Source organism: Pan paniscus, chromosome 13 (assembly GCF_029289425.2).
Source record: "Pan paniscus chromosome 13, NHGRI_mPanPan1-v2.0_pri, whole genome shotgun sequence".
In the NCBI taxonomy this organism is placed as follows: Eukaryota; Metazoa; Chordata; class Mammalia; order Primates; family Hominidae; genus Pan; species Pan paniscus.
Window position 1 is genome coordinate 107688620 of NC_073262.2, and position 13077 is coordinate 107701696.

Here is a 13077-nt window from a genome sequence, read left to right on the forward strand (position 1 = left end):
TCTCCATAAGCCAAGGATTTGAGCCAGTCATTTAATGTTAATGATTTTACCTGCTCCCAGGATTAGCAAGGGACTAGTTAGTAGAATATTTATGATCTAATCGTGTTCCAAAAAAGGTTTTTTTATTTTAAATATGCAATTATTAGAGCATAATCTCTAGAATAATGAAAAACTTGATAGTCTTTCATATAAATAATTTCTCTGGATGTTTCATAATATGGTATCTTTTCCTTACCCTGTTTGCCTGAAATCAACAACTAAGAGACATTACAAGGTAAATACAGTTAATGTGCTTGCTTTCAAAACTAAGTCTTAGGAAACGGGGGTCCCAAGAAATTTTGGTTCTTTCTTTGACCTTCAGTTTCTTCTTCGACAAGATATTCGTCTTTTTGTCTTGCATATGTTCAGGTATGAAATTGGAATAGGAGTGCCAAGAAATCCGCTAGATTGTTGTGGATATACATCTAGTTATATGTGAAATAGTTTGAGATCTTTGAAAGAAAGGTAAAGTATAATGAAGACATTATTATAGGTTTTTGTTGCTGTCATTAAAAAAGAATCCATAACATAAGTAATAAGGTCAACATTCCTTAAGTCAGCAAGTATTTATTGTGGTGCACAGAAAGAACACTGAACTGAGTATCAAGAATCCTAGATTCTGGCTTTGTCACTAACACAACATGTAAAAGGAGACCAGTCATTTCAGCTTTCTGCGTCTGAGTTTCCTTAGCTATAAAATGGGTGAACTGGCTTCACTCATCAACACCATCCTTCCCGGCTTAGTTAATAATTTTTAGGATTTTTCCTGAGTCTCAGATCTGTACTAGCTACTTTAAGGCAGTGGTTTTTGAAGTGTGGCTCCTGGACTAGCAGCATCAGAAACTTGTAGACGCTCTGGACTCACCCTAGACCTACTGTAGCAGAGCTTCAAGCATTGAGTGCGGGGCCCAGCAATCTAGGTTGTCACAACACTCCAGGTAATTCTTCTGATCCACGTTAAAGTTTGAGAACCACTGTTAGACATATAAATGAATAAAACACAGTTCTTCTTAAGCAGCTTTTAATTTAGCACTTTTATATCTCTAATTGTCATGCCAATTTCTGGCTATGTAGGTATAAAATCTAGTGGCGTGTGTGTGTGTGTGTTGTGTGTGTAGTAAATTATAGGCATATTAATTGCTAAGACTGAAACATTTAGGGATGGTATCTTTGAAGTCAACTGAGAGATTTCCAATGGCAAGGCCTTTCCAAAGGCATAAAAAATATATATGAAGTTTGAAAATAACAGTGTTTAACAATCAAATTGCATGTTAATTTCATGTGTGCTTATCAAATGCAGTTTGTTTTAGTTCAGCACAGATTTTTTTGTTCTGAAAAGTAAAAACAAATATTCTGGAATTATGCCCAGAATTTTAATTTTAAAATTTACATTATGATTATGTATGAGCACCAGGCACATAACCTGATGTTCAGATCCTCTCTGTATAATGTTTCTATTACTCTCATTCTAGCATTCATGTGCATTTTCAAAAGAAACTTGCAGTTGACTTTTCAGAATGCAAATCTTGTTTTTAAATGCACCTGAGTTTTTAAAACATAATTCAGTTGCAGTTAAGTTTTATGGGCAAGTGGTTTCCAATGTAGCTAAAATTCACTGAGGGGGAAAAATCATGGCCATATATGATCACCTGTAAATCAGAGGGAGATACTTATTGATAGACAGGACCGCTATTTCAGTTCTCATCTGAGAGATGAAAAACTGAGCAATAAAACTACTTTTAATTTCATTTTGTAGCTACACTAGACCAGGGAAATTCAGTGAGAACTTGGGAATGCGATGAGCATTCTCTTCCAAAAAAAGTATCAATAGTGTTAAGTTTCTTTGGACATGTATAACCTAGTGATGCTTCATAATGAATACACGTTCTTGTATGAAATCAGTGACTGGTACTAACTGTGAAATATGAAATGATAGCCTGGTACTGATACCGTAATCACCCCTGGAGAGACTGTTGCCTCTCTTGGTGCCTGGCCCCTTTCATCCAGCCTGTGAGCACTTGCAGTTGTTAGCGCTAGTGCTAACCAAATGTAAACACCTTTACTTTCCAGCTGTTGCTAATTGGTTTGGGAATAATTATAGAAGTGTTGATTTTAAAGCTAAAAATAGTGTGGTGATGTTTAAATCCAACTCATTTTGGCTGTCAGAAATGCTCCCGTGATCCTGAAAGTGTTGCTAAAAACGTTCGCTTTAAAAAAAATTGTAGTAATTAAACTTGTCTGTTGTGAGAGCCACATATGATCTGCCTGTTCCCTGCTCTGATGAAAGTGGTAAAGGGCAAACTTCTTAAAGGTGTCTGACCAGTTGGCAGGACACAATCTCCTGCTGAACTTTATTTTAGACAGCAAAGCCTTGTCATTTGAGCAAAAGAGGAGATAAAATTTTGAAATAGCTCTATGCCTTGTATTTCATACAGCTGATTATATCCTTCTATGTTAACATTAAAAATAGAAATTGTAAGAATTATATTAATAAAATTAATTATAGAGCGTCCAAAACCATTATGTTTTCTAGAGGCAAGTTTGAGGATTTGAAATCACATAATTAATGTTGTTCAAACCTAAAGCTGAAGAAATATGGTAGCTGTTTGGCATCAATTGTTTATACCTCTGATTCTTCATAATCAGGGTTATTTTTCTACCTTTCCTTCCAAATTTAAAAGTCATCTTACAGATTTTTCTCAAAGTCATTTAAATAAGCAATGAGGAAAACTATATTTTCATTTTTAGACATGTGCAATTTCATGACTCTTCATTTTACCATGTAATTTAGTGAAGGAAAAGCTTAAGTATTCTTAACTTATCATTTGTCAGTTATTTTGTAATTTTTGGAAAAAATGATTTTATGTACCCTGTTAAGAGGTAAACTGCCTTGTCGATAAGTATCAAAGCACTGCACAGCTACAGTGTTGCTGAAGTCAATTTGAAATTGGCTTTATGTCCTTATAGGATGCCCTAAGCATCTGTCTGCCTGCCCCATCTTCAGAGAATATCAAAGAATTTTGTTAGTGCAATATATGGAAATGATCTTGGCAAGTGATAAACACTGCTCATTAGTTGAGATGATAAACTATAGTTACTACCCCTTTTTGATAGCTTCGGCAAGGGTAAGTGTTTTTGATATTATCTTAATAATAATAGGAGATATAAGTCTGTGAATGTGTATTCTTTTTAAAGTCTGTAGTCATTGACATGATTTCTCCAAATGTGTAGTCAGTTCAGAATTACCCTTGAGCAGATTATGACATTGTATTTGGCCCAATATTACTTTCAAATTGTAATTGATATTTCCATATACTCAGAGAATTAAGTAACTTGTTGATATGAATAGAATCTTTACTTGCTATCTAACTGGAACTAGATGAAAAATTCATTTTTTAATCTTGCGTAATGTTGATTTGAGCCAGAAAGTATGTTATTTTTCTACCTTGTTAGGGATCAACAACAAAGTTCCATTTAGAGTATGGTGCAGAGGCAACAATAATGATATAAAACTTTATAGCAAATATCAGTTTTTTTCTTTGACACTCTGAGGATACATCCCATACAGAATTATAAAACTAAAAAGAATATTTATTTTAATTAACTGTCACTGTTAACTGTTCATGGATTGAGAGACTTTATGATGGTTAGATTGTGATACTCTCCAAATTGATCTATATATTCAATGCAATCCCTAGCAAAAACCCAACTGTTTTTTTTTGCAGATATTAACAAACTGATTCCAAAATTAATATGGAAATGCAAGAGACCCAGCATAGCCAAAGCAATCTTGAAAAATAAGAACGAATTTGGAAGAATCACACATCCTGATTTCAAAATTTAGTACAAAGCTACAATAATTGACTGTGTCGTACTGACATAAGAATAGACAGGTATAGATCAATGAATAAAATACAATTGAGGATCCGGAAATATACCCTTACATTTTTGGAAAATTCATTTTCTTTAAGGGTGTCAAGACAATTCAATGAATAAAAAAACAATCTTTTCAATGAATGATACTAGCACAACTAGATATCCACATGCAAAGAATGAATTTGAACTCCTTCCTCACACAGTGTGCAGAAATGAACTCAAAATGATAATAGGCCTAAATGTAAGAGCTAACACTGTATAAGACTCTTAGAATAAAACAAAGGTGTACATCTTTGTGACCTTATATTAGGTAATGTTTCTTAGATACAAAACCGAAAACACAAGCTACAAAAGAAAAAATAAATACATTGGACTTCGTTAACATAAAAAACTTTTGTGCTTTAAAGGACACATGAAGAAAGTGAAGACAACCCAAAGAACAGGAAAACATATTTGTAAATCATATATTGGATAAGAAATTTGTATATGGAATATTTAAAGAACTCTTTACAGGTCAATAATAAAAAGACAAATAGACATTTCTCCAAAGAAGATACACAAAGGGCCAATAATCACAGGGAAAGAAGCTCAACATCATTAGTCATTACAGAAATGTAAATCAAAACTACAATGACGTATCACTTTATACCCATTAGGATGAATACAATAAATTAAAATTAAAAGTGAAAATAAGTTGTGGCAAGTCTATGGAGATTTTATACCCATTAGGATGAATAAAATAAATTAAAATTAAAAATGAAAATAAGTTGTGGCAAGTCTATGGAGATATTAAAACCCTCATGTATTGCTGTTAAGAATGGCAGATTATTCAGACATGTGGGAAATAGTGCAACAGTTCCTCAAAATGTTAAACGTATAGTTACCATATGACCAACAATTCCACTCCACAGCGTACGCCAGAGAACAGAAAGCATATGTTCACACAAGAACTTGTACCCAAATGTTCATGGCAACATTATTCATAATAGGCAAGAGTGGAAACAACCCAAATGCTCACCAGCTGATGAATGGATAAACTTAGTGTGGTATATCCATAAAGTGGAATATTGTTGGGCCATAAAATGGAGTAAAATACTGATATATGCTACAACATGGATGAGCTTTTGAAAACATTATTCTAAGTGAAAGAAGCCACAAGTCTTATGATTCTGTTTATATGAAATGTCTAAAATAGGCAACTCCTTTGAGACAGAAATTAGATTAATGATTGACAGGGCCTTTTGGGGAAGGGGAGGATGAGGAATGACTGCTAATGGGGTTTGAGGTTTCTTTTTGGGGTGATAAAAATGTTCTGACATTAGTTGATGATGGTTACAAAACTCTGAATATACTGAAAACCACTGAATTGTACTCTTTAAAATGGTGACTCTTATGTAAATTACATATCGATAAAGCTGTTGTAAGAAATAAAAATGATCTTAAGGCAATCCTTTAGATGATTGTAGCTGCAGCCCCTCAGACATGGGGCTGCAAACTTACAAGCGATCCAACCCTAGAACTGCCCAGCTAAGCTACTTCTAAATCTCTGGCTCACAGAAACTGTGAGAGATAATAAATGTTTATTTTTTTAATTTATTAAGTTGTGGGATAATTTATTATACAACATTAGAAAATTAATACAATGAGCTCTTGGTGTTATGTGCTTGATGTATAGAGAAGCAGACACAAATTCATTCCTGTGTAAGAGAAACAGATAAGAAAGTTAATGATTTTGGCAAAAATGAGGTCATCAAATATCCTGACATACATGATAATCACAGGTTCCAATATTATGTTAAATTATCCACCTAAGTATTTTTGTAACCCACCCAACCCTGTCTCCACTTATCTGTAAGCATATATCAAGCCCTTCATAATAATATGAATGTTTGAGAGCTTTCAAAAACAATCGTCTTTTAAAATTTGGTAACTTAAACCATGAAGTGTTCTTTAGCCTTATGGAAATTCTTTCTTATCTACATGAAAAGGAGAAAATTAATTTTTTAAAAGTCTAGTGTAGACCAAGTGTTTCACAAAACTACCAACCCCTGCATGAAATGTTGCTACTCAATCTAAAAGTGAGAGACTTTTTTAAACTCAATTCACTACAACAAAGTGCTTCTGTTGCAGTTATGTCTTACTTTCTTTAAAATAATAACCTGGCTGGGTGCGGTGGCTCACGCCTGTAATCCCAGCACTTGGGAGGCCAAGACGACCAGATCATGAGGTCAGGAGATTGAGACCATCCTGGCTAACACGGTGAAGCCCCATCTCTACTAAAAATACAAAAGCAAAATTAGCCAGGTGTGGTGGTGGGCACCTGTAGTCCCAGCCACTCGGGAGGCTGAGCCAGGAGAATGGCATGAATCAGGGAGGCGGAGGTTGCAGTGAGCCGAGATCATGCCACTGCACTCCAGCCTGGGCGACAGAGCTCAAAAAAAATAAAAATAAAAAATATATATTTTAATTTTTTTATTTTTATATTTATATTTTATATTTATATTTATATAAAATAAATATATTTTTATTTATGTAAAATAAATATACTTTTTACTTATGTAAAATAAATATTTTTTATTTATGTAAAATATATATTATATTTTATATTTATGTAAAATAAATATATTTTATATTTATGTAAAATAAATATTTATATAAACTATATAAATAAAATATTTATAGATATATTTATTTATCTGTCTCAAAAATAAAAATTAAAAAAAAAGATAACCTAATTTACTTATGTCCAGCCTCTTAAGCTCGTATGTTGTCTTTCTTACTCTGTTGGAATAATGCATTCAGATGCATAAATGCTGTTTATAAGTGTGGATTTTTGATAATGGGTTTTTCTATATCTGGTTTGTTGCTCTGATGAAACCAGAGTCCACGTGTAACAATAGTTTATTGTGACTCCACTTATGAAGAGAGGGGTATCCACAGGATTCCCTGTTAGGGAACAGCTCTGAGCCCTAATGTCTTCCCTAAGGAAGCAGCAGCATCAGGCGTGCTTTCTAGAATCCATCCTCTCCTCTGCTTCTCTGGGTAACATCCAATACAACTTTGCCACTGTCCTGGAGTACAGGGCCTCTCTGACCCTCTAACCTTTCTGTAGTGGGAGCCTGTTTACAATTTTAGAAATTAAATAGGCAATTTGAATCTCTCTCTGAAGATTATCCTCAGAATCAAATTTCATGACAAAGTAAGAGTTCTGGATTTCTTCTTCCTGCAGTGTTTCTGCCTGACTTTGACAGAGGTGACTTTGCCAGGCAATGTTTTTTCATGGATTTTGCTTTTCTTTATATTTTAATGTTGTGAGGGGCAAGCAAGTACGTACCTTAAGGCTAATATATCACCATCTGTCACCAGAGCCCCCCCGCTTTGGTATTCTTTTCCTTTCTGGTTTAAAACACTCAATCCCAAAAGCCTATGGCTGAGTAGCAAGAAGCTAAATGAAGTATTCCAAAGCTCTTAACATATTGCGTTGTGTAGATGACCCATTTGAGCATTTCAGAAACCAAACAGGAGAGAAAAGAACATTGAAAGCACCGAAAAGATTAACACCTGCTTCCAGTTTTCAAAGAAATTAGAGCATATTGTATATATCCAGCATAAAGCGGTTTACTCTCCCATATTGCGATATTTTATTCAGATTTTCAATTCAATATGCACAGCATCACATGCTTATGACTTTGTTTCACTATAGGATTCCACGCAGAACTTGGAAGACAGAGAAGTTTTGAATGGTGTACAGACAGAACTACTAACTTCGCCAAAAACTAAGGACACATTGAGGTATTCTCTTTATGCAGATAAGAATATCTGATTTATTTCAATTTGATGTGTTTTTTAATAGTTTATAATTGTTCTTACTTTACAAGAAAGATCAGGATAAGTAGAATCATGGAGTGAAACATGTCCCAAGTCTAACAGTTACTTAATTCTTCTTTTCTAGTGTTTTCTTCATATGAGAACTTACTGACAAACATATATACAAATGATCCTTAATCCATCCAATACTCTTCTGTACCCAGGATTTCTGAAATACTTTTTTTCAAATGAACATTTCCAAGGTCATTGTGGTGGTTTTACTTTGACTTTAGCTCTTTGAAAGCACCAAATCCTAGCCACTAGACCACCGGGGAACCCTAAATTTAGCTCTTTGAGTGCTACTTTGTATTGTGCTTTAACACCCTTGTAATAGTTTACTTGATGAAATAAAATGAACCCTGTCTATCAACCAGGGTTTTTCATGTTCTTAATGAAGGCAACTCATTTGCTGTCAGTGGCTGCCATGTTTCCCAGTACTTTCTTTGCTTTGCATTGATTCCCAGTTCAGCTCTAGGTAGTGCCTGGGTTCATGTCGCAGCTATGCCTCTTTACTAGTCCTGTGAGCTTAGACAAGTTACTCATTTCTCTTTCTCTTAGTTTCTGGTCTGTAGAGTGGAAATAGTATTAAAATCTTATTCAGAGGGTTAGTATGGGTATTAAATGAGTTAATACATGTAGACCATTTTGCACAGTGTTGTGGTTAGGATAAATCCTGTGAGTGTTTGCTGCTGTTTCTACTACTATCATTAATATCACATCATCTCTATTATTGTTCTAATCATCATTTTGTTTAACGCACTTCAAATTTGGCATAAGGAAAATAATTTCATATTTAATAGATTTAATAGCATTAGGTAATATTTAATAGCATTAGGTAAAGCTACTGAAGTTTATAATTATTCATGCAGTCGACATATTCCTTTCATTTAGTCCAAACAATTAGCATGAAATTAGCTTTTTAAAAACATAGGTCATCATCCTTTGTCATGTGCTTTACTGTATGGATTCTCCTCAAACTTATTTACAGCCACGTGAGCATAGTTACTCTTTATTTAGATTGTTTCTTTGACTGATGAGCTGTACAGTATTAAAAATTTGATGAAAACTAGGCTAGGTGGTGCCTGCCTATCATCCCAGCTACTTGAGAGGCTGATACAGAGGATCACTTGAGTGCAGGAGTTCGAGTCCATCTTGCAACATAGGGAGACCCTCTCTCTCTCTGAAGAAAAAAAAAAGGCGGGGGGATATAGGGTAGGGAGTAATAGAAAATCTTCAAAGCACCATCTTTTCAGAAACTTAATGAGATTATCTAATTATGTCTACCTCCAGAAACTAATAAGATTGTTTCTGGAGGTAGACATAATGATTGTAATGCTCTTATTCTATTTGGCTTTAATTTCACTTATTTCAGTGTTAGCTTTTTGAAAAGTTTGTTAATATCTTGTCCAAATGCTATGTGAATAGCATCATAGAGTCAACATTAGTTTGGTTTATGGCTGTATGAACAAATTAGCCAAGCTTTCTTCAGCTACAGGGAATTGAGAGAAATGGTGTATAGGAACTTAAAAATATATATATTCTTTTATTTATTTATTTATTTTATTTTTATTTTGAGATGGAGTTTTGCTCTTGTTACCCAGGCTGGAGTGCAATGGCGTGATCTCGGCTCACCGCAACCTCCGCCCCCCAGGTTCAAGTGATTCTCCTGCCTCAGCCTCCCAAGTAGCTGGGATTACAGGCATGTGCCACCCCAGACCCAGCTAATTTTGTATTTTTAGCAGAGAAAGGGTTTCTCCATGTTGGTCAGGCTGGTCTCGAACTCCTGACCTCAGGTGATCCACCTGCCTCAGCCTCCCAAAGTGCTGGGATTACAGGCATGAGCTACCATGCCCGGCCAAAAATATATATATTCTTTAGTTAAGAAATGTATATGTGTGTATATATATATATAATATATATATTTGATTATCAAAACGGGCTTTTCACATGAGTTTTCTTATCACCTTTAATAGGTTAAAGAACTACAATTCAGAGCAATTAAGTGACAGCTAGAGACTTAATTGACACCCACCACTCTTGCCTACAAAGCCACTATTTCAAACATTCCTGTTGCATGTACATTCCCTGATACCTTGGTGTTTTATTTCATGCTACCTGACCAAGGCTAGGAAACTTCTCATATAAAAGTGCAGCTAAAATCAGTTTTATATCAAATTCAAAAAGTAGAGTGAGTGCAATTCCCAGCACTTTAAGACCCTGGAGTGGGAAAAGGGTGATAACAATCTTAATGCCATTGAATGCATGGGGGAAAGCTTGGAGGTTACAGTTCTAAGAGAGGACATTGATTCTAGCCAGTATGAGATGAAAAACAGTTGAAGTGAAATTAGGAAGCCAATTCTGGCTGAATTACATGGTCCATATGCTCCTGGGGCAGGGAGAATCTCATATCCCACAGGGCTTGGCCCACGCATAGGACTTTGGGCACACATCCACGTAGAAGCTAAGTAAATTATTTGTAGTCTATCTCAAAATGTCTTGAAACTGTTTAATTTCTATAATCATTGCTCAAGCCTTTGTTATCCCTCAGCTACACCATTATAATAACCTACTAACTTCTCTGTCAAATATCAGTTTCTCCTTATTCTAATTGATCCCACATATTACTGTTGGATAAAATTTTTTAAACCACAGAATTTATCAAGCCATTCCTTAGTTCCAGACCTTTTGGATTTAGATAAGTCTTGGGTTTGAGTACTAACTCTGCTACTTACTACCTGTGCAATCTTGGACTAATTACATTACTTCTTTAATATGTATCTTCATAGGAAAATTGGTATCGTGGTCACATAGATTATTGTGAAGATTAAATGAGTTATAGTACAGACAACTGACTTAGCACAATGCTAAATGAAAGGCTGAAGAAACATTAATTGCTATTGCCATTATCATTGTCAGTTTTACACAGATTGTAGTTTATTGTAACTATTTCTCATTCACCCAAGCAAGACTGTGAATCCTCCAAAGGATTTCTGACACCTAATACAGGTCTTGGAATATAATAGGGACATATTTGCTGAGTGAATGACTGAATGGATAAAACACATTGCTCCATAAATCATAAGCAAAACTGTTAACTGCTCACCCGTCATTAACGCAAACATCTTTATTTAAAGAAAAATAACATTTAAAAGACATTCTCCAAATAGTTTTACAATATGCATCTCTTATGAAGCACCACTCAACTTATTTTGACCTTAAAAAGACAATGAAGCAAGAGGTTTGGTGGTTTTTTAAGAAAATTACACTTTGAATGTCTCTTTAAATAGCAAGCAATATGTACAAAAGACCTTCACCTCATCCCTAACTCCTATCTCATTTCTGACTCTGCCTTATCTCTCCACTCCTGCTTCCACAAATAAGCCTTCTTTCAGACTTGCCTTTTGTTTCATTCTTAAAACGCCAGCGCATTTTAGCCTATCCTCTCCTGTGTCCAGGATATCTATTCATTGATCAAACTGTTTGCAGAGGCCATCTCAAAATATGTGGGACATTTCCCCATGTTTTGATGCTTTATTCCTGTAATCATTGCTCAAGCCTCTGTTACTCTATTAGTTTCAGCTAGATTATTGCAATAATTTAGTAATTCCTGCCTCAAGTACCGGTCTCTCCCTTGTGGTTCCCTTTTCCAATTGGTGTCACATATCACTGCATAAATATTTCTAAACCATAGCGTTTATCACACGTCTCCCTAATTCTAGAACCTGTAGTGACTTCATTTTCTGCAAATTAAGTATAAATTTGCTAGCCAGAAATTTAACACACCACTCTGAGCTTTGATCTCAAGCTAATGGTTTAATCTGTCTCCTATACACAGCACCTTTCTTTGTTTCCCTTTTCTCTCTTCTTCTTTCTCCTTGTTATTCTCTCTCCCACCTTCCTCCCTCCCTCCCTCTCTCTAATATTACAACCAATTGTTATGCTCACATATCCTCGTTCAATATCTCCGTACAGTTGACTTTCTCTCCTGTGCATGCCCACTCCATCCCCTCACCTATCTTTTCTGATGGAAGACCCATTTGTCCTTCTTCAGGAATAGATTCCTAATCCCAGCTTCCCTTCCTAATCCTGTACCCTCCTCTGAAACACATCACAAGGTGCCTCCACTTTGAAACTGCACCTTGGTTAGGCAGTTAAGAACTCTGCTCTGGGGTGCAATAAATCCCTATTTGAGTCTTGACTCTATAGAAATGGTATGATGTCGGACAAGTTATTAAACTCTCTAAGCATAAGTTTACTTCTAAAATGGATGTGATATAAATGTTTACTTTATAGATTTAATATCAGTACATGATATAATGTCCAGAAGAAGGTTAGTACACTGCCTCCCAAGTAATACCTTGCATTCACCGAGAATCTACTACTGTGACCCATAGCTTTCTATTCTTTTTTATTACCTGTCGCAACCTTCCCCTTAGATTATAAACTCCTCAAGCATTGGTCTTTGTTTTTTCCTTGTGGAACTTCCCCAATGAAACAACTCAATTAATATTTGTTGAATTCAAGTGAAGTAAGTGGATCTCATCACCAACAACAAAGTCTTTGATAGATTTTTACTCAGTACATTTGCATCCTCAAGACATTTCACCATCAAGTAGAGTTCAAGGTTATCCACAGATTCTTCCCGGAGGTTTCCCTCTGTAGTCCGCCTCTCATACTATTGCATGCCACAGATCTATGAATCCACCCTTCCAGAAAATCAGCTAACACTCAGCCATGTGCTGCAGTCCTTTGTCTTCTCTCTGCATGTCAGCAGTCTGATTGCAAATAAAACGTGTTCCTCAGTCCTGCAGTATTTAAGGCTTTTTTAAGAAAGTCTTACTGAGGAAATCAATAGAAAAAAAAATGGATTATTCTCTTTTAGCCTATAAGCTTCTTTCCATAGACAGTTCTAACAATCATACTAATAGCAGGTAGTTATTGAATGCTTTGTAAATACCAGATGTGGTATGTGTAACATATATGTGTTATGATCTTTATTTTTCTTATTAAAGCCAACAAATCTAATAGGGAAATACCTAATCTTTTTTTTTTTTTTTTTTTGAGATGAAGTTTTGCTCTTTCACCCAGGCTGGAGTGAAGTGGTGTGATCTCAGCTCACTGCAACCTCTGCCTCCTGGGTTCAAGTGATTCTTATGCCTCAGCCTCCCGAGTAGCTGGGACTACAAGTGTGTGCCACCATACCCTGCTAATTTTTGTATTTTTAGTAGAGATGGTGTTTCTCCATGGTGGCCAAGCTGGTCTCGAACTTCTGACCTCAAGTGATCTGCCCGCCTT

At 35.3% G+C, this 13077-nt stretch overlaps 1 protein-coding gene across 3 annotated transcripts in view; it reads left to right on the forward strand.

Annotated features, from left to right (window-relative positions):
* Positions 1-13077, forward strand: part of PARD3B (par-3 family cell polarity regulator beta) — a 1074947-nt gene that overhangs the window by 541702 nt on the left and 520168 nt on the right. For all 3 annotated transcript variants that reach the window (XM_003820781.6, XM_034954909.4, XM_008974231.5), the window contains exon 5: positions 7619-7707. In XM_003820781.6, the coding sequence (XP_003820829.3) occupies positions 7619-7707 (89 nt within the window). The remainder of the gene's footprint in view (positions 1-7618; positions 7708-13077) is intronic.